Source organism: Siniperca chuatsi, linkage group LG15, assembly GCF_020085105.1.
Source record: "Siniperca chuatsi isolate FFG_IHB_CAS linkage group LG15, ASM2008510v1, whole genome shotgun sequence".
Taxonomy (NCBI): domain Eukaryota; kingdom Metazoa; phylum Chordata; class Actinopteri; order Centrarchiformes; family Sinipercidae; genus Siniperca; species Siniperca chuatsi.
This window is the reverse complement of record NC_058056.1, coordinates 28,690,774-28,718,768: the sequence shown is the minus strand read 5'-3', so window position 1 is coordinate 28,718,768 and position 27,995 is coordinate 28,690,774. Positions and strand designations below refer to the sequence as shown.

The 27,995-nt window shown below is 50.7% G+C and overlaps 1 protein-coding gene across 3 annotated transcripts; it reads right to left on the bottom strand.

Annotated features, from left to right (window-relative positions):
• Window positions 1–2: 2 nt before the first annotated feature.
• tyro3 (TYRO3 protein tyrosine kinase) lies at window positions 3–27,303 on the bottom strand. 3 transcript variants are annotated; one of them, XM_044167062.1, is made up of 19 exons: window positions 26,826–27,301; window positions 24,525–24,708; window positions 22,585–22,685; window positions 22,245–22,415; window positions 15,813–15,899; window positions 14,887–15,002; window positions 14,571–14,751; window positions 12,577–12,719; window positions 10,649–10,787; window positions 10,415–10,538; window positions 9,957–10,051; window positions 8,269–8,364; window positions 6,736–6,816; window positions 5,500–5,592; window positions 5,302–5,423; window positions 4,065–4,174; window positions 3,295–3,454; window positions 1,709–1,845; window positions 3–738 (listed from the first exon to the last, which is right to left on the bottom strand). In XM_044167062.1, exons 1-19 carry the CDS (start codon window positions 26,887–26,889, stop codon window positions 276–278), a joined length of 2,667 nt encoding a protein of 888 aa, XP_044022997.1. In that variant the 5' UTR covers window positions 26,890–27,301; the 3' UTR covers window positions 3–275. The 3 variants fall into 3 exon arrangements, with proteins under 3 accessions (XP_044022997.1, XP_044022998.1, XP_044022999.1); XM_044167063.1 differs by lacking the exon at window positions 15,813–15,899 and having other exon boundaries at window positions 26,826–27,302; XM_044167064.1 differs by lacking the exons at window positions 9,957–10,051; window positions 10,415–10,538; window positions 10,649–10,787; window positions 12,577–12,719 and having other exon boundaries at window positions 26,826–27,303.
• Between the last annotated feature and the right edge of the window lie 692 nt (window positions 27,304–27,995).

Here is a 27,995-nt window from a genome sequence, read left to right as displayed (position 1 = left end):
GGCAGACTGGGGTCAGGGTCAGGGCAGACTGGGGTCAGGGAATGCATTATGTCAATGACGGTCCTCACAAAGATAGAAGTACAAGGATGTGTGTGTGTTTTCAGCGGCAGGGAGACAGTTTGTACCTTCAGACAGACTCAGTCTGCGTTCAGTCTCCACCCGCCTGCTGCTGCTCAGTGCCTGAAAGTGAGCGTCTCTCTGATCAGCTGACTATCGAGCTCCGGTAGAGGTCCAATCAGGTGAGAGGAGGAGCGCTGTGATTGGTCAGTGTCTGGTCAGACATTAATGATGACATCGTCCTCTTCGTCTCTGACCTCCTCCTGTAAAGTGTCCATAGACTCCCCCCGCCTCCTCTCGCCTCCTTCCCCCTCCCCCCCGTCATCCTCGGGGGGTCCACAGGGGCCGATGATGTATCTGTAGTCCCCTCCGATGGCCAGCGCGGCCCCTGACCCCACTATCAGCCAGTCCTCGTCGCCGTCGGCCCTGCGCTGCCACGGGACGCTCCAGCTCGGGGCCCCGGCTGCCGTCGCCTCCCTCGGCCCAGGGGCCCCGACTCCGGCCGCCCCCCCTCGGCCCGGCTCCCCCTCGTCCCCATCCAGGTTGACATAGAGTAACGGCTCCGTCGGCGGGGGGGCGGGGGACAGGCCGAGCCGCAGCGCCTCCAGCTGGACGACCAGATGCTGGAAACTGGGACGACATTTAGGGACGGGACTCCAGCAGCTGTGCATGATCTCATAACTGACAAACACAGAAGAAGAAGTCAACACGAATCTGACCAGAAAACGTTCAGGGACACGACGAGAAAAATAAAGAGGCCAGAAAATGCGAATTAACACAAAGTCATTTAGTTCTGATAAAGATTAATGCATATATATTTATAACACAATATAACATGACGAATATACTTTAGATATTGCTTTTTTTTGGGCCTTTGCTGGAATCAGGAAACAACAAGCCGGAGTCGAACCGGGACGTTTCCGTTACCGGCTGGTTTCTTAAACCAAACCTGGACTTTTCCTGTTCAACCTGCTGAAGAATCTCTGAAAATCTCAAGAGTCAAAATATTTTGAGGTTAAAAAAAAATAATAAAAAAGTGAAAGTTATGAGAGTCAAGTATTAATTTAAAAGTGACGAAGTTCATTTGAGATTAACGTAATCTTATAAGAATAAAGTTGTACTTTTATGAGAACTATCTATGAAAAAAATAAGAATGAAGCCAGGATTTTATGAGGAAAGTCATAATATAAAGAATAAAAATGTTATTTTTAATTTGACAAGTCTTAAGGTTGGAATTTTGCAAGAAAAAAAGCCCAAATATTTTGTAACTTAATTGGTAATACTGTCAGATATTAATGTAATATTTATAGTAAACATGTGAGACGGTGTCACCTGAAGTTACAGGTTTCACCTGTAAAAATCTAATTATCAGAGTTCGGGACACTGAAATTAAATCAACTGTATGATGTATAAAAATAAAATTACAGCTTTATTCTCATTAGGACTTTATTCATATAACTAAATTATAAATTTTCGCTCTATTTCTCAAAATGTGTTTTTCTAACGCAGCCGCTCCGCTGCCCTTACGGTTGTACAGGAATCTTCTGGGTGCATTTTGGCCCTGAGTCGTGCCTTCCAGGCAGCATTTCCTGTCGGGGGGGGCTGTGTGTGTGTCGCAGTGTGTGTTTAAATGCTGGTGTGTCGGACTCACATGTCGTCTCTGCAGTCTGGGGGTTTCTTCAGTCGTTCTCCTTTGATCAGATACTCGTAGATCTCAGAGTTCTCCACGCCGGGGTACGGAGTCTGACCACGAGTCATGATCTCCCACATCGTCACGCCAAACGCCCACTGACACACACACACACACACACACACACACAGTGAGTTTTGACCTCAGACAGTGAAGCTGTGTGATGCGTGGAGGAGCTGAGGTGAGGTGAAAGGCACAGGTGCGTGCAGGTGACCGCTCACCAACAGGTGGAGCCGCAGGATCACCTCCTCCTGCTCCACGTCTACGCTGTAATAAGTGAAAGTGCCGTCCCAGATCAGCGGAACCCCACTTCCTCTGCTGAAACCTCTTCCTGTTCCAGCCGTCCGGGACGCTTTAAAAACTGTTTTTTCCCACCGCAATACGGACCTTGAACTCCTCGGCTCCTCCCCATCTATTGGCCCCTCCATCAATCTGTAGCTTTGATTCACTAAATGACTTTCTAATTAATTTTCCTTAACTTCTGGCACACATCTGTTTACCTGATAGTTACATCACGCCTGTATGCTTTGCTGCTTTTATATTCAATCAACCAAACTTTATTTCTACAGCACCTTCCAACAACAAAACAATAATGATAATGACAAATAATAATAAAAGTACAAACAGCTCAGCAGAGCACATTACGACATTAAGATAAAGAGAAGTGTCGCAGGGCCGCTAAGTGTTAAAGCTATTCTAAATAAGTTTGGCTTTGAACAAAGGAAGCTCAGTGATGACCGTACGTCAGCGGGCAGAGAGTTCAGAGTTTCGGACCGGCCACTGTTTGTCCCGGGACCGGGGGACCGGAGGACCGGGGGACCTCCAGCAGATCGCAGAGCTCTGCCGGGTCGCTGAGGGCTCAAGATCTCTACAGAGAGGAAGGTGCGAGGCCACTGACCGCATTAAAAACAAATGTCAGGGACTGGACAGGGAGCCAGTGCAGCGAGTACGGGACAGGTGCGACGTGCTCGTGCCTCCGACTGTTAGAGAGCAGGCGGGCCGCAGCGTTCTGCACAAGCTGCAAACGGCGAAGACCGGCTCGGTTAACTCCCACACAGAGCGCATTACAGGAGTCTGTGCGGGAACTAACAAAGCGTGGAGAGCTTCCTCCGGGTCACAGCGGCTGGAGGAGGGTTTCACCTTCGCTGGGAGGCGGAGCTGAAAGAAGCTCGCCCCGACCACAGAATCAGTTTGCTTATCAAATCTTTGACTGCTCCCCTAAACCATATGAGTACTCGTGTTTGTTTGCATTATTCTTTGGACCGTGCGGCGGGTTCGTGTTCTGCTGCGGGCGGCGCGAGCTTCGTTAGACATCGGTTTGTGGTTCGTGTCTTCGTAGCGATGTTGATGGACCGTAGCTGAATCACACTCTCATCTGTGCGGTCACGTTCATATCCAACAGCAATAAAATCTGATGAGTTCTGCATTGTGATGTAATTCATCAGAGTGAAAATCAGCACCTGCATCACCATGAGGTAGACACGTACAGGTCACCTGTTAGGTGTGTGTGTGTGTGTGTGTGTGTGTGTGTGTGTGTGTGTCAGTACCACGTCGCTCTGTGTGGTGTACACGTTGTCAGCGAGACTCTCCAGAGCGATCCACTTCACGGGCAGCTTAGAAACTGATCCCTGTCTGTAATAATCTCCGCTGTAGATCTTCTTAGAGAGACCGAAGTCTGCAACACACACCGTCATGTTCTCATTCAGCCTGAAACACACACACACACACACACACACACACACACACACACGTCAGGACAAACTGTCTGAGGGAAGATTTCACCAAGAAAAATGAAAGAATTAACACTAAATGAGTTATTTTTTCTACTATTAGAGACGATTAAATATGACATAATGAAACGCTAAATAAAGGCAGGAGAGAAAACACAGCGTAAAGAAAAACGAGCAGTTCAGAGTCCAGAAAGTCCAGCGAGCACATTTCTTTTCTCTCTCGTGGTTGAGGACAGAATAACTAAAAAGGTGCTGCAAGAAAGAAAAGAAATGGCATTTAAAATGTTCAAAGTAAACTTCATATCACAAAACGTATCAGTGACTGACAGCCCAGATGGGTTTTAGTGTCAAACACAATCTGTTTTTATCTATTAATGTTTTACTGTTTTGTTACTTGTGCAAGTAAAACAGACTAAACTGAAAACACAGAAAAGCTAAAATCTAAATATTTTAATTGAAATGTGCGGAGGTAACGCCCTCTGACCTGCGTTTATCTGTTTGAGCTGTATGTAAATGAGGAGGAGGGGCCTCTGTGCTCAGGTGTGTTTTACGTGTGATGTGTTCTGAGAGCCGATTGGTGGACTGACATGCAGTTTCGGGCAGCGAGGTCTCTGTGGATGATGTTCCTGCTGCTCAGATACTCCATCCCCCGAGAGATGTCCAACATGAACTGCAGCAGGGTCTGCAGAGACTGGTCCTGATGCAGGGACAAACAGCAAGGACGGGGTCAGCGCAGACACAAAGACATCCGATCGTCTACCTGTCCGACTTCTGAACCTTCGGTCGGAGCGATCGGCTTTATAAAACGCAGTCAAGTCTCTCAGACAACTGTTCTGAAAGAATAACCCGTTAATTCATCCACAACTCAAAGTTTATCCGATTTGTAGCCGATTTATTTCATACCGAAAAAGGAAAGGAGGCGTTCAGCAGCGTCAAAGGTCGATGCGACGTTAACTTCGTTCCCGGCACACATGCAGCCCGAAATGTATAATCTGTGCCTGTGCAGTCAGACAATGTAGAATAAAACAAAACGTCTAGGAATACTGTTAGACCTTTTTGATGCCAAATTAAAAAAGGAAGGACTCGGCTCCATATATGCAGAGCTGCAACGATCAATCGGTTCGATCAGATTCATTTTTAAAATCACTGTTCAAGCAAAAAAAAAAAAAAAAAAGCCAAACATCACTCTGGTTTCAGCTTCGTTAGTGTCTGGATTTGCTGTTTTTCTTTGTCATATATCTCAGTGACCTGAATCTCTTTGGGTGTCGGACAAAACAAGACATTCGAAGACGTCACTTTGGACTCTCGTAAAGTATAAAAAGGGCATTTGTTGATCAATCAATCGAGAAAATAATTGGCAGATTAATTGATATTGAAAATAATCATTAGCTGTAGTCCTACCTATACCCTCCAACACTAACTGTTGATATTTGTACCAGTTAAATAAAATCATTCATAAGTTATAAAAATAAATAAAAACAAATAAATGTTCTGTTGTTTTTTTTTTTGTAGATATTAATGTTCTACCAGGAAATGAAGGGATTATGCTCATTGAGCCGCTGGAAGACTTTTAATGTGAAGCATCTGCAGGAAGTGTTGAGTTTAACTGACCAGTGAACGAGAACGGCAACGTTAACCGGAGAAAGTGGTGAGTTTAACTCGACTCTGTTGTACTGATGGAAATAAACATTATACTGAATTTATTAAGACAACAGATAAACAAGGAGGAAGTGCTGAGTCCTGGTTCTCTCTGCAGGCGAGTTATTTGTTCTTTAAACACTTTTAAAAGCGTGGTATGTTCCTTTAAAAGCCTCTCTCGCTTACAAATGGATGTTCTCCCAGTCTGGACAGCAGCAGGAAGGTGTGCAGATCTCCGTGCTTCATGAAGGGAAGAATCACCATCGGGATCGGCAGCCGCTGGCCAGGACGCCGGTGAAGACTCACTCCTATTGGACAGGACATACTGTCAAACCGTCCGACCTTTGACCCCTGGTCGTGTGTGTGTGTGTGTGTGTGTTTTACCGATGAGCTGGATGACGTTGGGGTGGTGGAAGTCCTTCATGTAGGCCGCCTCCTTCAGACACTGCTCAATGTCACCTGTCGAAGTGATGTCAGCTGGAAGAGGTCACACACACACACACTGGAGTTAATCAAATGACACTTCAACTGCTTTCAGCCTCTACACGTCAACTGACACTTCAACTGTTTCTTACTCCTCAACTGACAGTTCAAAAACTTTAAAGTGTCATTTGATAAATAAATAGTTACAACAGTAGAAATGTCAGTTTAACTGCTTTCAGCCTCAACAACTCAACTTACACACTTCGAATACCTCTGCCGCTTCAACTTCAACCGAAGGTTCAATTGCCTTTATTAGTTAAAGTTCAACTGATATTTAAACTGCTTTTATCTCTTACTTTTAATCAATGAAAGCACTTCAACTGCTATCAGTGTTTACTCATCAAGTGACATCCTAAATGCTTTTAACTTCTACACATCAACTGACACTTCAAGTAATTCTTACACTTACGCTGACACTTCAACTGCTGTCACTGATTACACAACTAACACTTCTACGATTTCCAGTGCACACACTTCAACTATCTCTGGCAACTTTCTATTGCTTTCATTTCTTTCTCTTTGTCAGTTCAACTATTATCACTTACTAACAGTTTAACTGCTTTTAATGTTTACTCATAAAATGCCATTTCAACTGCTTTCAGCCTCTACACGTCAACTAACAAATTTCAACTGAAATTTCTCATCAACAACTTTTACTCTCTGATTAACAGTTCAGCTGCTTTCAGTGCTTATTCATCACATGACATTTCAACTGCTTTCATCGCATAGCCATAAACTCCTATTTCCAGCTTTTGAAATTGAACTGAAATTTCAATAGATTTTATCGTTTACACTTTGTGACACTTCATACCCTTTCAATGCTTCAATTTCAACTGACATTTCAACTGCTTTTAGTGCTTCAGTGTAAACTGCATCTCCTGTACGATATTTTATATACTCCTGTAATTCACAGTGTAAGCGAGCGCACTTCCACTTTCTTCAAAAAAATGTATCCTTTTCTGGTTTGTATGTTTAATAGTTATTTTTAGTCGTTTTCCTTTCAGTCTGAAACATCTCGTTCCTCCTCGACGACAGTCCTTGTCTCAGTTTTGTTATGTTTCATCAGTCTGCACTTCCTTTTACCACACTGACCAACATAAACTGAAGAAGAAGAAGAAGAAGAAGCGTCAGACTCACATTTCAGCACTTTGACCGCCACCTTCTGGACGGACGAGTCCTCCGTCTTCAGAAGCGCCTCGCGCACTGAGCCGAACTCACCTGCACAGGTACACACACACACACACACACACACGATTTCTCTTTCTGTCGTTCAGGATTGAATCTCGACTCCACACGTGTCGGCCTCCGTCAGCTGTTTGTTCCTCACCTTTTTGATGCTTTTCTTGCTAACATGCTAACATGTTAGATAGCATTCCTAACAAGAATGTGAATATTTTAACGTTTTACATTTTAATCCGCTGTAGTTTTCACCATGAACGATGTTATTCAACCGTTTAATTAGAGCTTAAAACCAACAAAATAAAGAGGATAAAGTAGCAGAACAGAGTTCGTACATAATAAACTTTTACTACCTTAAAGGTTACTTTACCTGTTTCCACCAAGACAATGAACATTCATGTTATTATTTAGTCTTTTTCTCAGATTTACAGCTTAATTCCAAGTTCTGCCTCGGTCACTATGAACATTTGCGAGTAAAATGAAATGTAATAATAATAATAATAATAATAATAATAATAATAATAATAATAATAATAGAGGGCGGTCAGGTGTTAAGTTTAGGCCGCTTGTAGTCCATTAGTTTCTTACAGTCGTCACCTGTTCACTACGACACACAGTCCTACAGCTACACAGGAGAAAAGCTTTTATTCATATTTTATTTTATCACTGTTTGTGACGTGTGCACCTTCAGTGTCATCTTCACCTTGTGTGTCTTCACCTTCATGTCACCTTCATGTCTCGTGTAAAACAGTTTTGTGATGTGCTGTGTCGTGTTCCAGTTTTTAGTTTGTGTTTGTTGTGTGTGTGTGTGTGTTCAATATCTTGTGTGTGTCGGTGTGTGTGTGTGTGTGTGTGTGTGTGTGTGTGTGTGTGTGTGTGTGTGTGTGTGTGTGTGTGTGTGTGTGTGTGTGTGTGTGTGTGTGTGTGTGTGTGTGTGTGTGTGTGTGTGTGTGTGTGTGTGTGTGTGTGTGTGTGTGTGTGTGTGTGTGTGTGTGTGTGTGTGTGTGTGTGTGTGGTGTGTGTGTGTGTGTGTGTGTGTGTGTGTGTGTGTGTGTGTGTGTGTGTGTGTGTGTGTGTGTGTGTGTGTGTGTGTGTGTGTGTGTGTGTGTGTGTGTTGTGTGTGTGTGTGTGTGTGTGTGTGTGTGTGTGTGTGTGTGTGTGTGTGTGTGTGTGTGTGTGTGTGTGTGTGTGTGTGTGTGTGTGTGTGTGTGTGTGTGTGTGTGTGTGTGTGTGTGTGTGTGTGTGTGTGTGTGTGTGTGTGTGTGTGTGTGTGTGTGTGTGTGTGTGTGTGTGTGTGTGTGTGTGTGTGTGTGTGTGTGTGTGTGTGTGTGTGTGTGTGTGTGTGTGTGTGTGTGTGTGTGTGTGTGTGTGTGTGTGTGTGTGTGTGTGTGTGTGTGTGTGTGTGTGTGTGTGTGTGTGTGTGTGTGTGTGTGTGTGTGTGTGTGTGTGTGTGTGTGTGTGTGTGTGTGTGTGTGTGTGTGTGTGTGTTACCTTTCCCCAGCATGTGTCCCAGTGTGAGCAGCCTCTCTGGGATCAGAACGTCCTGCAGTTTGTTCTTCAGGTCATCGTTTATACCGAGACTGTCCACTGGAGGGAGACACACACACACACACACAGACACGCGCACACACACACACACACACGCGCACACACACACACACAGACACGCACACACACACACACACACAGTAACTGTCAGACTCACGACAGTTTTAAAAAGAGGATCAGAATCGATGCAGCAGAACCAGAGATATCGTCGTTTTTATTCCACGCATTCTTCTTCCTGGTGCCTACATTACCCACAATGCAACGCTCCCTCTGACAGCTGTTTGTGAGGTTGTGGTGCGTTATGCTAGCAGCGGCTAATGCAGCCTGCAGCAGAGAGGAGCGTTTCTCACCTCGTCCATCAGACGCAGAGCGACGGTTCGTCTGTGGAGTCGGTGGCGTTTGGTCAGACAGAGGGATCTGATTGGCTGAGAGGCAGCAGGTAAGTACAGGCCGGCTGAGTCGAGTCCATCGACACAGGTAGCAGCGTCTTCCTGTCAGACTGTTGGACGTTCACCGTCTGTCTGCCAGAGACTCAAACTGCTGATTCCACTTAAACTGGATAAAAACATCAATTCTAAGTTTTTAAACTTTTCTTCTTATTTCTGGCAGCTCTTCAAATTCAGCCTCAGGGCGCGTCCGTCCAGAGACCGCCGTCTGTCCGTCTGTCCGTCCAGAGACCGCCGTCTGTCCGTCCAGAGACCGCCGTCTGTCCGTCTGTCCGTCCAGAGACCGCCGTCTGTCCGTCTGTCCGTCCAGAGACCGCCGCTCGTCCGTCTGTCCGTCCAGAGACCGCCGTCTGTCCGTCTGTCCGTCCAGAGACCGCCGTCCGTCTGTCCGTCCAGAGACGGTCGTCTGTCCGTCCGTCCGTCCAGAGACGGCCGTCTGTCCGTCCAGAGACAGTCGTCTGTCCGTCCGTCCGTCCAGAGACGGCCGTCTGTCCGTCCAGAGACCGCCGTCCGTCCGTCCAGAGACCGCCATCCGTCCGTCCAGAGACCGCCATCCGTCCGTCCAGAGACCGCCGTCCGTCCGTCCAGAGACAGTCGTCTGTCCGTCCACGGGTCCACTGCAGACAGGAGCTGCGCTCGTCTCAACACGCAGACAGCCAATCAGAGCGTCCCGTTAGTGTGACCTGCAGGTCTTTGGACTGTGGGAGGAAACGGGAGCAGGTCTGGAGAAACACTTCCTCTGCTCCGAGTCCTGAATTCCGCACTAACTCTTGTAGACTGACAGGAAACGCTACAACGTGTCGTAAACTTCACGGAGAGACATCAATATGTCTCTTACTTTTTCACCACCACAATTTATGCTGATGTTTTCCAGCTATAAGACGCTCCTCCGCTTCCCGTGTGCACTGCATTGTGGGACGATCGTGTCCATCAAACGCACAGGGATCGAACCAAACATCGGCACCTGGACACCGGCCGACGCGAGCGTGGATCTTTTTAAAAAGCATTCAAACGTGGCGATTTTATTGAGCGTGAAATGACGTCAGCTCACAAGTTGAAGTCACACTTCCTGCGTTGGTCGGCCTGAATAACCGACGCTGCATCTCGCAGTTTGGCCAACAAACGAGCTCATTAGCTGGAGACGATGAAGCCGCTGGCTGAGGCTTCAGGGAAGGTTTTACTTACGTGTGGACTCGTGCAGCTCAGCGCAGGTTCTGCTGAAGGACCGAGCCGCCGTGAAGGAGACCGAACTCTCGGGACCTGGAGGCTTAAAGGCCCAGCTGAAGACAGACAGACAGAGTTCAGGTATCAGTCTGGTGTTTTTCTACATGTTTCTTGCCAACAAATCTCACGTTCGGACTCAAACCAGCAACACGTCGGTCCGTCTCTCAGCACCGTCTGACTTCCTGTCTGCGGCGCTCAGCTGCGAGCCCATTGGTTCCTGCTGAAGACGTAAATCTTTAAATATCTAGTTTCCTGTTTGAAAAGGCTCAGTAGTTTCCTCAAACAGCTGCTCGCTGTAGTTTCTATCAGACCAACAGGAGGAAACAGAGCGTCTGTTGGGGACTACTTCCTGCGGCGGATTAAGTCCGAACGTGAGATTCGTGGATGAATGTATGTTAACGTCTACAGATGTTTTGTACCCAAACTGCGTCTCTTTTCCGCGGCGGTGAGCGAGGACGGCGAGCATCAGGCCGACCACGGTGGCCACCAGCAGGCCGAGCAGCAGGCCGACCCACATGTGGCTCCGCTGGACCTGGACCTGCGCTGAGGGGCCAACAGGGGGGGGGCGTCAGATCATTGAATCCATCAATAAAACATGACTTATTCGTGCGTTAATCATACGTGGGGAAAACAGATTGGTGGATGTTGTCTACCTGAGGCGGGCAGCACCAGCACCGGGGGGCTCCAGGGGCCACAGCCCACAGCGGTGCAGGCCGACACCTGGAAGGAGGCGTTAAAGAAGCGTCCTCCTCCCGACAGCTGGGCCGGCGTCTCCTTAAACAGCAGAGGCTCCTGCTCGCGGGAGACATGACGATACAGTGACGAGTCAACTACGACTCCCAGGGTGCATTTCACTACAACAACAGACAGCCAATCACAGAGCTTCCCGTTCTGATGTTTCTACAGAGTGTAATCTTTCCAATTACTGATCGCGCTTTTAATTTTCTGTCAGTCAAACACAGCTGAGTGTGCGCCCGGACGACACACACACACACACACACCTTTATTTAACACCGAACAGCTCACACACACTCTCCTTCCTGCTCTGTACGGTGGCCTTTTTAGGACATCTCACATGCTGACTCTGCCCACCGAGCGTCAGCGGACTCTCCGGTTCTTTCTCCAGGAGCGGGTCTCCCCGCTGGGCTGCAGTTAGCTTTCACAGTCCCGTTTAGGCGTTCAACCAGCAAACACATCGGAAAGTTCGAGTAAAGCTTCTGCATGAAGGGAATTCTCTGCTCGTCGAGCGTTTACATCGAATCTGAGTGCACGTGCTAACGAGTAACGGCGCTGTCGAGGAGGAGAGATCAGAAACAGCCAGACAGGGAAGTTTATGACCGGGCGAAGAGCGCGTTAACGCGATGACAGGCGGGTGGCGGTAGTGTTGCTGTGTTTGTAGAGATGCAGTATACTGGATCCTCCATTTTGTTTTTCAACCACTCTGCCGCGGAAAATGATTAAATTTCACCTAACTGGTCTAAAAAACATTTTTTGAAAACGAATGAATTATTCACACTGAGTAGGTAGAAATATGAAAGATCATAAAAGACTTTTTTCTTTGTGTTTATTTGATTCCTATTCAAGACGCTTTGATAAGAATGACTGTTGTTAATATTTGGCTTCAGAGTTTCATTTTTTTACATTTTCGGTCGGTGCTGTGCCTTGTTTTTTTTTTTTTTTCAATGAAAAAATGTACCTTGGCTCCAAAAAGGTCGAAAAACACCGTTCAAGACCCACAAAACTCTAACACACACACACACACACACACACACGACATGTAAACACAGAAATCAACTGTCAGCAGTGAGTGTGACAGAGCAGCAGAAATACTACTGCGTCTGCGTTTCCATTGTTTTCATTTGCAAAGGCGGCGAATTCACACACACACACACACACAGCCTCCGTTAGCAGAGCTGCTAGCTCAGCTACAACACAGGTGCCCACCAAGCCCGCAGGAAGTGCGCCGGGCTTTGAAGCCAGTTCGACATAGCGGCCAAACTGTGTAATTACAACGTCTGGGTCGTCACATGATGAAGACTTTCCTCCCCGGTAAAACGGTGGACGCATTTCTTTGAGCGTCACAACCGCCCCGCGAAACGGCTCGCTTCGCCGTCAGAATTAGATAACATTAATAATTCTATCTAATCTAATAATTAGATTAGATAACATTTGGGAAGTCTAGAAGAGCCGCACGACGAAATCATCGAAATCCGGAGGGCTAAACCGGAAGTTAGCCGGCTCGGCGGCGGAGTCTCTGGAGCGATGTGGAAGAGCCGGGTCATTTTATACCAGGAAGCGGAACTTTTTTGGCTTCATGCTTCAGTGGCCGGAGCTGCATCCGGCTCTCTTTATGCATCACAGACACACGACAGGTGAGAGGCCGGCGGCGAGGTGCGAGTGAAGCTTTGAGCTGAACGTTAGCTGTTAGCATGCAGAAACACCAGGGTTCGTCCTCTGAGGATCACGAGTGTCTGGGCAGAATTTCACAACATCATCTCTACGAACACTAATGAGGCTAAAGTGAGTGATCAGATGAACTTCAACACACGTTGACCATCGGAGCAACGACGCCGTCTCTCACCTGTGGTTCTCCTCCCAGAGTCCACTGCACCTTGTAGGCCAACAGTTTCCCCTGAAGCTCCTCCTCCTGCAGCTTGGCCCAGTTCAGAGACAGAAGCCGCTCCGACAGCTCAAACGTCAGGTTCCTGGGGGCCGCCGAGGGGACTGTGGATTATACACAGAGTCATCGTTAGTTACAGGTGTCAGGTTAGCGAAGGGGGTCACACAGACCCCATGCAGCGTCTGAGGACTCGGCTTCCTGGCACCAGTACTGTAATCAATACTTTTGCATTTGATCAAGTGGAGGTGTATCTGCTGTTCTTCGGGTGTCGTTCTTTTCTGCTTGTACGGGTCGCGGGTGTGACGTACGTGTCCGCGTCACGTTTATCGAACCACAATGTAAAGAAAGCGTAGAAGGAAATCAGGAAATCAGTTTCACCGCGGCGGCGTAAACACGCGCGAAAAGAACTTATCAGATTTATCAGCGGACGCGGACGAAGACAAGATGGACGACGAGTAATTTAGTTTCCTGCTCTGCTGGAGGAAAACTTCCTGACAGGACGTTGCATCAACCAATCGGCTTGACAGACGCGCAGGTCTGCGTGACGCGCTGTTGAGATTCGGGAGGTGCGTTTGTCGGCTCCTCTGCGACCTCCAGTTACCCATAACCCCCTTCTCTGTGTAGGTTCACAAAGACGTTTGCGTGCGTCTCTACAGAAACGCGTGGACAGACTGCGGGCGGCTCGGTGATAATCAGCAGAGTCCTCACACTCTGAGTGTTTGTCTCACTTCCTGCTGCTTCATGTGCAGAACCGAACACTCGCCGGTTTGGACGCTTTCATCACCTGTTTAAAAAGAACAACTGTGTAATGTAATCTAAATGCAACAGACTGCGGCTGGTCTGAGGTCAGTGTTCACACTGCAGCCTGCAGGTGGCGCTGCAGAGGCCGCAGGCTGCAGCAGAGTCCTTTCATGTGGATTGAGGCCACAGACAAAAGCTGATTGTACGGAGAGGACTGGAATCTACTGGACACCGTCCAGCTGGACCGCACACACACACACATACTATCTTTGTGAGGACCGTCACTGACATAATGCATTCCCAAACCCTGAAAACCTTCAAACAGCCCTTTGAAGTTGTGAGGACCAAAATGTCCTCACTCTGTAGCAATTACAAGCACACACACACACACACACACACACACACACACACAACACAAACAACACACACACACAACACAAACAACACACACACACACAACACACACAACACACACACACACAACACAAACAACACACACACACACACAACACACACAAACAACACACACACACAAAACACAAACAACACACACACACAAAACACAAACAACACACACACACAAAACACAAACAACACACACACACACAACACACACACACACACACAACACAAACAACACACACACACCACAAACAACACACACACACACACACACAACACAGTAACACACACACAACACAGTAACACAGACACACACAGTAACAAACACACACACACACACACACACACACACACACACACACACACACACACAGCAGCTCTCAGCTCCTGAAGCTCAGAGAAAAACAGCAAACCAGCAGAATCTCCGCGGTTACTCGTCTTTCTCATCTTCGTCTTTTAAAAAACTTTTATTCATGTTTTCTGGAATAAATGATCGATGTTTACAAACTGGTTCCAAACCTGTCGCACGATGAATGTGAGGGATTGTGAGACATTCAGAGACATCATTCTGCGATACAAAATTAAGTTTATTTTTGTAGGAGCTGCTCTAATGGGACAGTTAGACCACATGTGAACTAATACAGGATAAGTATATAGACTTATACTTCCTATTTACATCCCCCAAAGCATTATGGGAGCTGTAGTTCTAACACTTAGAGCTGATTATCCCTCAAATTGAAAGTAAGACAAAGACAAAAACTCTTTTCGTGTTGCATTATCAGCAGATTTTTACCGAGGCTCACGTCTCTTACCTGACTCAGGTGTCTGGAAGTGCAGCCAGGGACAGAAGGGCGACGCCCCCACCTCGTTAACACAGGAGACTCTGACGCTGTAGTTCGAGTGACTCCTCAGACCCGACAGGACCTGAAGGTGAGGAGGAACCAGAACCTCCTGCTGAGGGAGGTCCCACCTCCGGACTGAACGCCTCGACAGCTGAGGAGGAGGAGGTTTTTTAAAAACTGCTGATTTAAAATATCATATTTTATTATTTATTATCGGTTTTCAATCAGCTCACAACTGTGTGTGTGTGTGTGTGTGTGTGTGTGTGTGCGTGTGCGTGTGAGAGACCTGGACGATGCAGGTGGACAGCTCAGAGTGTCCTGTGAATCCTGGTTTCCATGACAACGTGACGTTGTTGTCTACCATCCTCAGGACCTGCAGCCCGACCGGAGCCGCCGGCAACACTGAGACAGAGAGGCAGACTGTTCACTTAACCCCGCCCCCAGAGAGTTATCGTCCAATCACAGCTCAGCAACAGTAACTTGTCCCAGTCAGTATTAGCTTCTCGTGCCGTGCTAACGTTAGCATGGGAACCAGTGCTTCTCATGCCGTGCTAACGTTAGCATGAGAACCAGTGCTTCTCATGCCGTGCTAACATTAGCATGAGAAGAAGTGCTAATGTTAGCATGAGAAGCACTGGTTCTCATGCTAACATTAGCACTTCTTCTCTTAGCTTCTCTTAGCACATCTTCTCTTAGCACTTCTTCTCTAACGTTAGCATGAGAAGAAGTGCTAATTTTAGCATGGGAACCAGTGCTTCTCATGCCGTGCTAACGTTAGCATGGGAACCAGTGCTTCTCATGCTGTGCTAACATTAGCATGAGAAGAAGTGCTAATGTTAGCATGAGAACCAGTGCTAATGTTAGCATGGGAACCAGTACTTCTCATGCCGTGCTAACGTTAGCATGAGAAGAAGTGCTAACGTTAGCATGAGAACCAGTGCTTCTCATGCCGTGCTAACGTTAGCATGAGAAGAAGTGCTAATGTTAGCATGAGAGCCAGTGCTTCTCGTGCCGTGCTAACGTTAGCATGAGAAGAAGTGCTAATGTTAGCATGAGAGCCAGTGCTTCTCGTGCTAACGTTACAGAGTTGCTAATAAAAGAAAACTTAAATGTTGAAAGTTAAGATGTTCAGACAGCTTTATGAATAAAATACTGTAATATTCCATAAACGTTGCTGGTAAGTGACAGTTTGAGTCACACAGGTAAACTCACCTTTAATGTGAACTGTGCCGGTTCTAGAGACGGAGATTCCTCTGGCGTTCTTCGCTTCACAGTAAAACTTCACGCTGCCGTTCGCTCCTACAGACAGTTATTGATCAGATGTTATCGATCTGGGATCGCCTACAGTCGCTTTGATTCTTTTACCTGTCTGCGTCGGAGGTATTTCAGGTGTGTTTTCTCCGTCATGCATGACAATTACACGGACGTGTCTGAATCTGCGTCGGCCCGACGCGACCGTTTCACCGCCAAGTGCGTTTCCATCCACCTGCTTTTACGCACATTTCTGATTTGAACACATGAAGCCGACAGAAACGTCATGTTTCCATCGTCCGAGCTTTTAATGACGTCGTCTCGCCGCGTCCTCTTCTTCTGCGCTGCTTTAAACGGCAGCGGCTGGAGGATCGGCTCCGCCGGCTCTTCACCTCCATCAGCCAATGAGCTCGAGTTCTCGCAGCGGCGGCGACGGCGGGCGGACACGAGCAGCGAGTCGCGTTTTCTCTTCACGAGTTTCTGGAAGCTTCCTTTCCTTCCACACAGCTGTGATGTAATCACGATGCTACAGGTGCAACAGGTGTGACGTTCAGGAAGCCGACGTCACACCCTGCTTATAGAAAACCAATACACACACACACACACACAGGTTTCTTTAGTCGTAACGGAGAGAAAAGTTCACTATTCATGTGTCTGAACTCAGCTCCACCCGCCAGGAACGACCTTTGGGTTAATTCCAACGCTCGCGTGCGTCATTACAGAGTAAAACTTCCTTCCTTTGCTTCTGATGTGTGTTTATCTTACAGCACCAGCTGATCCAGGCTCAGTTTTTCGGGGAAAGGGATATTGCCTCATTATAATGTAGTTATGTACACACACACACACACACACACAGTGGCTGTGTGACTCATCATGACTCAGTTATTGATCAGCTGGAATTATAATGAGGTCACAGCAAACAGGATCCAAGTTCACCCCGAGTGAACTCTGACTGCTGACGACGAGCGACTCTATGATCACTACGCTGCGGAGGTGGAGAAGTCCTGGATCCTACATTTCCCATCATGCACCTGCACCACTGCAAACTGATCCCACTGTCTCTGAAACCCAGTGAGCAGGTCAGAAACTTCACGAGCCGCATTACAAGTAGAACCAGAAGCCTCAGTACGGCGCTGAAGAACACCATCAGACCCCGGTCTGCTAACCGACCCCCCAGAGCCCCCGCACCATCAGACCCCGGTCTGCTAACTGACCTCGGTCTGCTAACTGACCCCCCAGAGCCCCGCACCATCAGACCCCAGTGTGCTAGCTGACCCTCCAGAGTCCCGGCACCATCAGACCCCGGTCTGCTAACTGACCCCCCAGAGCCCCGCACCATCAGACCCCGGTCTGCTAACTGACCCTCCAGAGCCCCCGCACCATCAGACCTCCAGAGCCCCCGCACCATCAGACCCCGGTCTGCTAACTGACCCCCCAGAGCCCCGCACCATCAGACCCCGGTCTGCTAACTGACCCTCCAGAGCCCCCGCACCATCAGACCTCCAGAGCCCCCGCACCATCAGACCCCGGTCTGCTAACTGACCCCCCAGAGCCCCGCACCATCAGACCCCGGTCTGCTAACTGACCCTCCAGAGCCCCGCACCATCAGACCTCCAGAGCCCCCGCACCATCAGACCCCGGTCTGCTAACTGACCCCAGAGCCCCCGCACCATCAGACCCCGGTCTGCTAACTGACCCTCCAGAGCCCCGCACCATCAGACCTCCAGAGCCCCGCACCATCAGACCCCGGTCTGCTAACTGACCCCCAGAGCCCCCGCACCATCAGACCCCGGTCTGCTAACTGACCCTCCAGAGCCCCGCACCATCAGACCTCCAGAGCCCCGCACCATCAGACCCCGGTCTGCTAACTGACCCTCCAGAGCCCCGCACCATCAGACCTCCAGAGCCCCGGCACCATCAGACCCCGGTCTGCTAACTGACCTCGAGCCCCGCACCATCAGACCCGGTTTGCTAGCTGACCCACCAGAGTTCGGCACCATCAGACCCCGGTCTGCTAACTGACCCCGGTCTGCTAACTGACCCTCCAGAGCCCCCGCACCATCAGACCCCCGGTCTGCTAACTGACCCCGGTCTGCTAACTGACCCCAGAGCCCGGCACCATCAGACCCCGGTTTGCTAGCTGACCCTCCAGAGTCCCGCACCATCAGACCCCGGTCTGCTAACTAACCCCAGAGCCCCGCACCATCAGACCCCGGTCTGCTAACTGACCCCCAGAGCCCCGCACCATCAGACCCCGGTCTGCTAACTGACCCTCCAGAGCCCCGGCACCATCAGACCCCGGTCTGCTAACTGACCCCAGAGCCCCGCACCATCAGACCCCGGTCTGCTAACTGACCCTCCAGAGCCCCGCACCATCAGACCTCCAGAGCCCCGCACCATCAGACCCCGGTCTGCTAACTGACCTCGGTCTGCTAACTGACCCCCAGAGCCCCGCACCATCAGACCCCAGTGTGCTAGCTGACCCTCCAGAGTCCCGGCACCATCAGACCCCGGTCTGCTAACTGACCCCAGAGCCCCGGCACCATCAGACCCGGTTTGCTAGCTGACCTCGGTCTGCTAACTGACCCCAGAGCCCGCACCATCAGACCCCGGTCTGCTAACTGACCCTCCAGAGCCCCCGCACCATCAGACCTCCAGAGCCCCGCACCATCAGACCCCGGTCTGCTAACTGACCCCCAGAGCCCCCGCACCATCAGACCCCGATCTGCTAACTAACCCCAGAGCCCCGCACCATCAGACCCCGGTCTGCTAACTGACCCCAGAGCCCCGCACCATCAGACCCCGGTCTGCTAACTGACCCTCCAGAGCCCCCGCACCATCAGACCTCCAGAGCCCCGCACCATCAGACCCCGGTCTGCTAACTGACCTCGGTCTGCTAACTGACCCCCAGAGCCCCGCACCATCAGACCCCAGTGTGCTAGCTGACCCTCCAGAGTCCCGGCACCATCAGACCCCGGTCTGCTAACTAACCCCCAGAGCCCCCGCACCATCAGACCCCGGTCTGCTAACTGACCTCGGTCTGCTAACTGACCCCCAGAGCCCCGCACCATCAGACCCCAGTGTGCTAGCTGACCCTCCAGAGTCTCGGCACCATCAGACCCCCGGTCTGCTAACTAACCCCAGAGCCCCGCACCATCAGACCCCGGTCTGCTAACTGACCCCAGAGCCCCCGCACCATCAGACCCGGTCTGCTAACTGACCCTCCAGAGCCCCGCACCATCAGACCTCCAGAGCCCCGCACCATCAGACCCCGGTCTGCTAACTGACCTCGGTCTGCTAACTGACCCCCAGAGCCCCGCACCATCAGACCCCAGTGTGCTAGCTGACCCTCCAGAGTCCCGGCACCATCAGACCCCGGTCTGCTAACTGACCCCAGAGCCCGGCACCATCAGACCCCGGTTTGCTAGCTGACCTCGGTCTGCGAACTGACCCCAGAGCCCGCACCATCAGACCCCGGTCTGCTAACTGACCCTCCAGAGCCCCCGCACCATCAGACCTCCAGAGCCCCCGCACCATCAGACCCGGTCTGCTAACTGACCCCAGAGCCCCGCACCATCAGACCCCGGTCTGCTAACTGACCTCCAGAGCCCCGCACCATCAGACCCCGGTTTGCTAGCTGACCCACCAGAGTCCCGGCACCATCAGACCCCGGTCTGCTAACTGACCCCGGTCTGCTAACTGACCCTCCAGAGCCCCCGCACCATCAGACCCGGTCTGCTAACTGACCCTCCAGAGCCCCCGCACCATCAGACCTCCAGAGCCCCGCACCATCAGACCCCGGTCTGCTAACTGACCCCAGAGCCCCGCACCATCAGACCCCGGTCTGCTAACTGACCCTCCAGAGCCCCGCACCATCAGACCTCCAGAGCCCCGCACCATCAGACCCCGGTCTGCTAACTGACCCCCCAGAGCCCCCGCACCATCAGACCCCGGTCTGCTAACTGACCCTCCAGAGCCCCGCACCATCAGACCTCCAGAGCCCCGCACCATCAGACCCGGTCTGCTAACTGACCCCCAGAGCCCCGCACCATCAGACCCCGGTCTGCTAACTGACCCTCCAGAGCCCCCGCACCATCAGACCTCCAGAGCCCCGCGCACCATCAGACCCCGGTCTGCTAACTGACCCTCCAGAGCCCCCGCACCATCAGACCTCCAGAGCCCCCGGCACCATCAGACCCCGGTCTGCTAACTGACCTCCAGAGCCCCGCACCATCAGACCCCGGTTTGCTAGCTGACCCACCAGAGTTCCGGCACCATCAGACCCCGGTCTGCTAACTGACCCCGGTCTGCTAACTGACCCTCCAGAGCCCCCGCACCATCAGACCCCGGTCTGCTAACTGACCCCGGTCTGCTAACTGACCCCCCAGAGCCCCGGCACCATCAGACCCCGGTTTGCTAGCTGACCCTCCAGAGTCCCGGCACCATCAGACCCCGGTCTGCTAACTAACCCCCAGAGCCCCGCACCATCAGACCCCGGTCTGCTAACTGACCCCCAGAGCCCCCGCACCATCAGACCCCGGTCTGCTAACTGACCCTCCAGAGCCCCGGCACCATCAGACCCCGGTCTGCTAACTGACCCCAGAGCCCCGCACCATCAGACCCCGGTCTGCTAACTGACCCTCCAGAGCCCCCGCACCATCAGACCTCCAGAGCCCCGCACCATCAGACCCCGGTCTGCTAACTGACCTCGGTCTGCTAACTGACCCCCAGAGCCCCGCACCATCAGACCCCAGTGTGCTAGCTGACCCTCCAGAGTCCCGGCACCATCAGACCCCGGTCTGCTAACTGACCCCCCAGAGCCCCGGCACCATCAGACCCGGTTTGCTAGCTGACCTCGGTCTGCTAACTGACCCCAGAGCCCCGCACCATCAGACCCCGGTCTGCTAACTGACCCTCCAGAGCCCCGCACCATCAGACCTCCAGAGCCCCGCACCATCAGACCCCGGTCTGCTAACTGACCCCCAGAGCCCCCGCACCATCAGACCCCGATCTGCTAACTAACCCCAGAGCCCCGCACCATCAGACCCCGGTCTGCTAACTGACCCCAGAGCCCGCACCATCAGACCCCGGTCTGCTAACTGACCCTCCAGAGCCCCCGCACCATCAGACCTCCAGAGCCCCCGCACCATCAGACCCCGGTCTGCTAACTGACCTCGGTCTGCTAACTGACCCCAGAGCCCCGCACCATCAGACCCCAGTGTGCTAGCTGACCCTCCAGAGTCCCGGCACCATCAGACCCCGGTCTGCTAACTAACCCCAGAGCCCCGCACCATCAGACCCCGGTCTGCTAACTGACCTCGGTCTGCTAACTGACCCCCAGAGCCCCGCACCATCAGACCCCAGTGTGCTAGCTGACCCTCCAGAGTCCCGGCACCATCAGACCCCGGTCTGCTAACTAACCCCAGAGCCCCGCACCATCAGACCCGGTCTGCTAACTGACCCCCAGAGCCCCGCACCATCAGACCCCGGTCTGCTAACTGACCCTCCAGAGCCCCCGCACCATCAGACCTCCAGAGCCCCGCACCATCAGACCCCGGTCTGCTAACTGACCTCGGTCTGCTAACTGACCCCAGAGCCCCGCACCATCAGACCCCAGTGTGCTATCTGACCCTCCAGAGTCCCGGCACCATCAGACCCCGGTCTGCTAACTGACCCCCAGAGCCCGGCACCATCAGACCCCGGTTTGCTAGCTGACCTCGGTCTGCGAACTGACCCCCAGAGCCCGCACCATCAGACCCCGGTCTGCTAACTGACCCTCCAGAGCCCCGCACCATCAGACCTCCAGAGCCCCCGCACCATCAGACCCCGGTATGCTAACTGACCCCCCAGAGCCCCGCACCATCAGACCCCGGTCTGCTAACTGACCCCCCAGAGCCCCGCACCATCAGACCCCGGTTTGCTAGCTGACCCTCCAGAGTCCCGGCACCATCAGACCCCGGTCTGCTAACTGACCCCGGTCTGCTAACTGACCCTCCAGAGCCCCCGCACCATCAGACCCCGGTCTGCTAACTGACCCGGTCTGCTAACTGACCCCAGAGCCCCGGCACCATCAGCCCCCCGGTCTGCTAACTAACCCCCAGAGCCCCGCACCATCAGACCCCGGTCTGCTAACTGACCCACGATCAGCAGGACATCTGGTGACGGTGCGTTCAGTTGCTCCGCGCCGACTCTCTGGGACAAACTGCCTCACCTGTGTCGTCTTTAGGAGGCGAACTTCAGACCCGCCCGTTCTCGCAGCAGGCGATGGATTTCTGATGAACGTGTTCGTGTCTCGTTTTGTTTCGCTCACGTGTCGTGTGTGACGCACGCTGCGCCTGCTTAACACGCTCGTCTTTCAAACTCCACACACTTGAAAGCAGAAGATTTTCTGACCTTGGACGTGAAGGACGGAGGGGGACGGTCTGGGCTGTCCCTCCTGGACCCCCCCCAGCCACCACAGCACCTCCACGGGCTCGGGGGGGCCGACGGCAGCGCAGGTGAGGTTGAAGGGAACGTTGGGGAGCGTGGCCACGTCCTGCGGCTCCTGGACGAAGTGAGGGACGCCTGCAGGAGACGGGAAACACCGCGATGTGTTCAGGGTCACAGCACACAGCAGGAAAACACAGACACCTGCTGTTTTAAACATCTGTCAGGCTGCTGAAACAGCTGGAGGACCGGGAGGCGTTCACTGACTCCACACGCTGTAAACAGACGGTGCGTTCGGGGTCCTCACCTTCCACTGTGATCCAGGCCCGTTCAGAGGAGAACGTCAGGCCGTGGAACTCAACCTCACACCAGTACTGACCCGCATCCTGCTGCTGGACCGACTTCACACTGGAAACAAGAACACACAGAACAGTAGAACCTCAACTGGACCCAGAAACTAGACTGGACCCAGAAACTGGACTGGACCGAGACCGAGGTGTGTATTATTCGACTGACTGGCTGCATGTGCGCCCTGAGCAGCTCTTCGTGATGAACGCTACTCGGAGCTGCTTCAGAAGTCACCTAACGTGCGCTGTGGACGTGATGACGCGCTGTAAAAAAATGAAGTTGTTGTTATCGTGTGTTTAAAGGTTTGTTAATCAGCCATTTTGTGTTTTTTACGGCGATTCCAAAAACATTCTGCGCCTGCCTGAAGAAGCCAAGAGACATCCCAAACTACACTTCTGAATAAACGGATCATTATTTTGGTCTTTCGAGTTAAAAATAAAAAAAAAAGGTTCATTTAAAAATGGAAACGGTGGCCTGGTCACACCAAATATAATGTTGCCATGGAGACAGTGAGTTAGCTGTGAGTCTTTCAGCCTGTATGTGTTGACATGCGGTCAGACTGTCCCATCAGAGCAGCCGAACCAGCAGTCAGCAGCTCCTGTCTGCAGTGGACCCGTGGACGGACAGACAGCCGTCTCTGGATCACTGCGAGACTGAAGGAAACTTAGAAACAGCAGGATTCTCAGGCAGGTTCTGCAGCCGCTTTCTTCTCTGGCGTCTCAGCTGGTTTCTGGAGGTTTATTCTGGACGGACGTCAGAGACGATGACGTCCTCTGGAAGTGTGAGTCGCGCTGAACGACTCGATGTGAGTTTCATGTCTGTGAGTTCAGACCTGACGGAGTTACGACTCTGAGGAGGAGCAGGTCTCTGACTCAGATCATGACTCTGTCTCTGTTTTAAAGCATCTTAATCTCCTCCATCAGCTGTGAGTCACTGCTGCAGCTCCACCTGCTGATAAACTACAATGACTGACTTCCTGCTGTGACATCACCTGCATGCACCTGTCCCTGTCACCTCAGCGTATCCTTGCCTCAGGAAAACGAGTTCAGGATCTTTACGGGCTCAGATCGGAGCGGCTGTGACGTTTCTGTTGTTTCTGACCTTCACTGGTTTTTTTCTGTCTGTCCAGGAATCTGAGCGTAAAGCCGATTAACCGGCCGCCGCTCGCTGAGCCGGACAGACCTGAGGTCAGTCTCCGAGGCAACACTCAGGCCGTTCACACACTCTCAGAGTAAAGACTCCTGATCTCAGATCAGCCAAAGCTGTGAGCCCGGCTGCTGGATTCCTCAGGGTCGACCGACCTAAGCTCGCTGCAGCGCCGAGCAGGAAGCAGGTTCCACACTTACAGAGCTGCAGCGCGTAGAAGGAAGCTTTCTAAACGCAGGTTATGGTGAACAAGCGACCCACTGAAGGAAAATCTCACTCGACTTGTACAAGTACAGCTTCGAACTTCAATATCAAACACTGGCACCGAGTGAAACCGTCAAGTTTCAAAAGATTAAACATGCATATTAAATATTCAGATTCTTCAGAAGTGCATTTGAATTTTTCCTCATTTTAAGCTGGATTTAACTGAGAGGACGTTCTGGTTTATTTGTGTTAAATAACACTGATGCATTTGAGAAGTTTGTTAAACGAAAAGACGCTGTGGATTTATTTCAGTCTGTCTGTCTGAACGAGATAAAGCAGGAGGGAACGACAGAAAGGGAGGGAGGAGGAAGAGGGAGGAGGAAGAGGAGCCGAGCGGCCTGTATTTACTGCTGATGTGCTGTTTAACCATCAAACAGCAGAGACACCAACACAACACCCGCCCAGCACTCTGACCACCACCAGACTTCATGATGTTTTCAACTGTTTTAAGATCGTCATGACTGGCTGGTTGACTGGCTGACTGGTTACCTGTGGTAGGTCTCCCAGTGCTGCTCTCCCAGTGTGATGAACATCTGGTCGGTGCTGTAGAGCTTCTCTCCGTCCTTCATCCACACGATGTCCGGCTCCGTCAGACCCTGAACCGCACAGCCCAGCCTCGCCGCGTTCCCCTGAGACACCGTCTGATTGGACGGATGCTTCGTGAACAACACACCTGCAGGAAGGACGAGAGATCGACAAATGAGAGAGGGAGGAGGAGGAGGAGGAGGAGGAGGAGAACAGGACTGTGTTTAGCAGCTCTCACAAGAAGTTACAGCTGCATCTGGAACTTTTGATTCCTACGGGGATCAATAAAGTATTTCTGAAAAGTCAAGTTTCATCCAAACGAAGCTTCCAGAAACTCATGAAGAGAAAACGTGACTCGCTGCTCGTCTCCGTCCTCCAGTTCCTCCAGTCTGACCAGTTCCCCCAGTCTGACCAGTTCCCCCAGTCTGACCAGTCTGACCAGCCAGACCAGTTCCCCCAGTCTGACCAGTTCCCCCAGTCTGACCAGTTCCCCCAGTCTGACCAGTCTGACCAGCCAGACCAGTTCCCCAGCCAGACCAGTTCCCCCAGTCTGACCAGTTCCCCCAGTCTGACCAGCCTGACCAGTTCCCCCAGTCTGACCAGTTCCCCCAGTCTGACCAGCCTGACCAGTTCCTCCAGTCTGACCAGTTCCCCCAGTCTGACCAGTTCCCCCAGTCTGACCAGCCAGACCAGTTCCCCCAGCCAGACCAGTTCCTCCAGTCTGACCAGTTCCCCCAGCCAGACCAGTTGCCCCAGTCTGACCAGTTCCCCCAGTCTGACCAGCCTGACCAGTTCCCCCAGTCTGACCAGTCTGACCAGTCCCCCCAGTCCTCCACAGGTCCATCATGTCTGTCCTGTGACTCCAGCAGAACCAGAGACATCGTCTTTTCTATTCCGCACTCTTCTTCGTCCTCGCAGGTTGGTGCGTTAAGCTCGTAGCGGCTGAACCTGCAGATGAATTTAAGGTTTGACCGTAACTCGCTCTCCACCGTCAACACGCCGTCAACACGCCGCCGTTTATTCAACATCTTGTTGCTCCTCCATTTCCTGTGTGCACTGCATTGTGGGACAGTAGCGTCCATCAACGGCTCCCTCGCAATCCAGTGTTCAGTCTGAAAACACAGACTGAACTGCAGCTGCACAGAGCGAGAGAGTGTGTGTGTGAGTGTGTGTGTGTGTGAGTGTGAGTGTGTGTGTGTAGCTGTTATCTCTCTCACACACACACACACACACACACACACACACACACACACACACAGAGCCCTCACAGCTTCGTCACACTGATTTCATTGTTTTGTTTTTGTGTTTTCTTCCTTTAAATGTTTCTACAAATCAGCGTCAGAGGTCAGCATCACGTGACCTCTGACCTCTGTCTGTACAGCTGATCCAGGGTCTGAGCTCACGGGTCACATGGAGGAAGGAAGTTTAAAGCTCTCAGGTGGAAAGTTGGCAGATCTGAACTCTGGGTGATGATGTTGTTATTGCAGTTAACCACTGATTCGACACTTAATCTGTTCTTCTTTATTTTCTGCTGCAAAAACACAATGAAGTTTAGCATTTTATTAAATATTACTTATTTATTAAGTATTTACTTATCAAAGAATGAGTTCAGAAGTGTGCTGTTAAAGGTCGCGGTGAGATGTGAGTGTGATAAACAGTGCCACTGCATAAATGCCCAGTGGCTGCTGTTTGACTGGGTCCTCACGCTGAACTCCATTCGAAAATGGTGAAAATTAAGATACTTTTACTTGTTAGCTCGCTTACATGCAGGCAGAGACACATCTTGGACCTCTTTCATTTTAGCACGAGTCTCCCGGTTAATTCGGCACACATACAACGAACCAATAAGCAACTTATTTCACTTAGATTTTGAGGTTTTTGCTAATCCTGCACTTGTTTATTTTATTGCGCTTCTGGTTCGACCTAAACTGCATTTCGTTGCCTTGTACTTGAACATGTGTAACGACAATAAAGTTGAATCTAATCTCATGCAGGCTGCTCACCGGGCAGGTGCTCGGTGTGTTGGACGTCCGCCGAGCAGACTGGAGGCTCGCGAAGGTTTACTTAAGATCTTTAGATTACTTTAATCAGACGGGAATATTTGCCGAAAAGTTACAAAACTTCAAAATTAGAAATCTTTCGAATGGAGTTCGGCCTCGTCAACTTCACACAAAAAGAAAAAGTAGCCTTTTTAGCGCACAGCGACTTTGATGTAACCGAACCAGCGATTTATCTCCGAGCTTTGTTCGGTTCATTAACACTCACCAGCTCCACACGTCCCTTCATGACTCCGTAGGAAAAACAGCAGAATCCACAGAACCGGCTTCATCTTCTCATTGTTTCTGTATGTGGATCTTTTGAACCGTCATTCGCGTTAACCGGGTTGGCTCGGCTCGGCTCGGTCTCCCCTCCTTCACTGAAGCCTCATTTCCAGCTGGACAAACAGGATTTCCACCGGAGAAAAGCGCGAGATTGGAGGCAGATTCGGAGTTAAAAACGCTAATTTCACAGAGGAGGATCCGTCTCAGAGGAGCGGATCAAAAACCAACAGTTTGAAAACTGATAGGAGTCGTGTTTTTGTTCCCGCAGGAGATGAAAACGCAGAAAGTTCATGGAAGTTTGTTATGAAACGCTCCCTCAGTGCGCCGCTGCTCTGCGGGCGTGAAGCTGCGTGAAGCTGCGCGCATTCAAACACGATCGCACCGGAAACGATGCGGAACTGCCTTCAAAATAAAACCAGCGTCGTTTTTAAGTTTTTGACCTTTTACATACATTTTGTCTTCCAGGTGTCATTTATTATAGTTTACAAAAAAAAACAAAAGTTTATCAAAGTTCAAGGTACATTTCTTGTCATTCTACAACACAATGAAACTAAAGTTGTTGCCCCTTCACGCTACACACATTTATAGAAATTTATCTTCTTATTTAGTAATACATCAGTATTTTTAGGGCTATTACAGGGCGGTTTATATTTAATTTAACTTTATTTTCTTTTATACATAAACACATCAATTTACACACATTTTTAAAACTTAATTTTTATTTTCAACAGGAAGCTTTAGCTGACTAACTGCCACAAACAAGACGCAGTTAAACGTTTGTTTCATACATGTTGTGCTTTTATTCTATAAATCAAATTACTATTAAACATTTATATTTTTATATATATATATATATATATATATATATATAATATATATATATATATTTATATTTTTATTTATTTGAGGAACCGGAAGTGTAGTTCACATTCCGTCTAGCTTGACACTAGTTGCTGTTGCTTAGGAACTGTGTTGTGTGTGTAGTGAATGTGTGTGTGTGTGTGTGTGTTGTGGGGGAGAGAAGGACGGAGGACTCAGTGCGCATGACCGCCACCTGGTGGCGTGACATCAGAGCTCAGGTACAGACTTCTTCTTCATCCATGCTGCGAAATTC

Coding starts and splice junctions, on each gene's coding strand:
- tyro3 (XM_044167062.1), bottom strand. CDS start 26,889: ATGAAGCCGGTTCTGTGGATTCTGCTGTTTTTCCTACGGAGTCATGAA. Junction 24,709..26,825: donor TGAAGGGACGTGTGGAGCTG/GTGAGTGTTAAT, acceptor TCCTTCCTGCAG/GTGTGTTGTTCACGAAGCAT. Junction 10,052..10,414: donor GGAAAAGAGACGCAGTTTGG/GTACAAAACATC, acceptor GTCTGTCTTCAG/CTGGGCCTTTAAGCCTCCAG.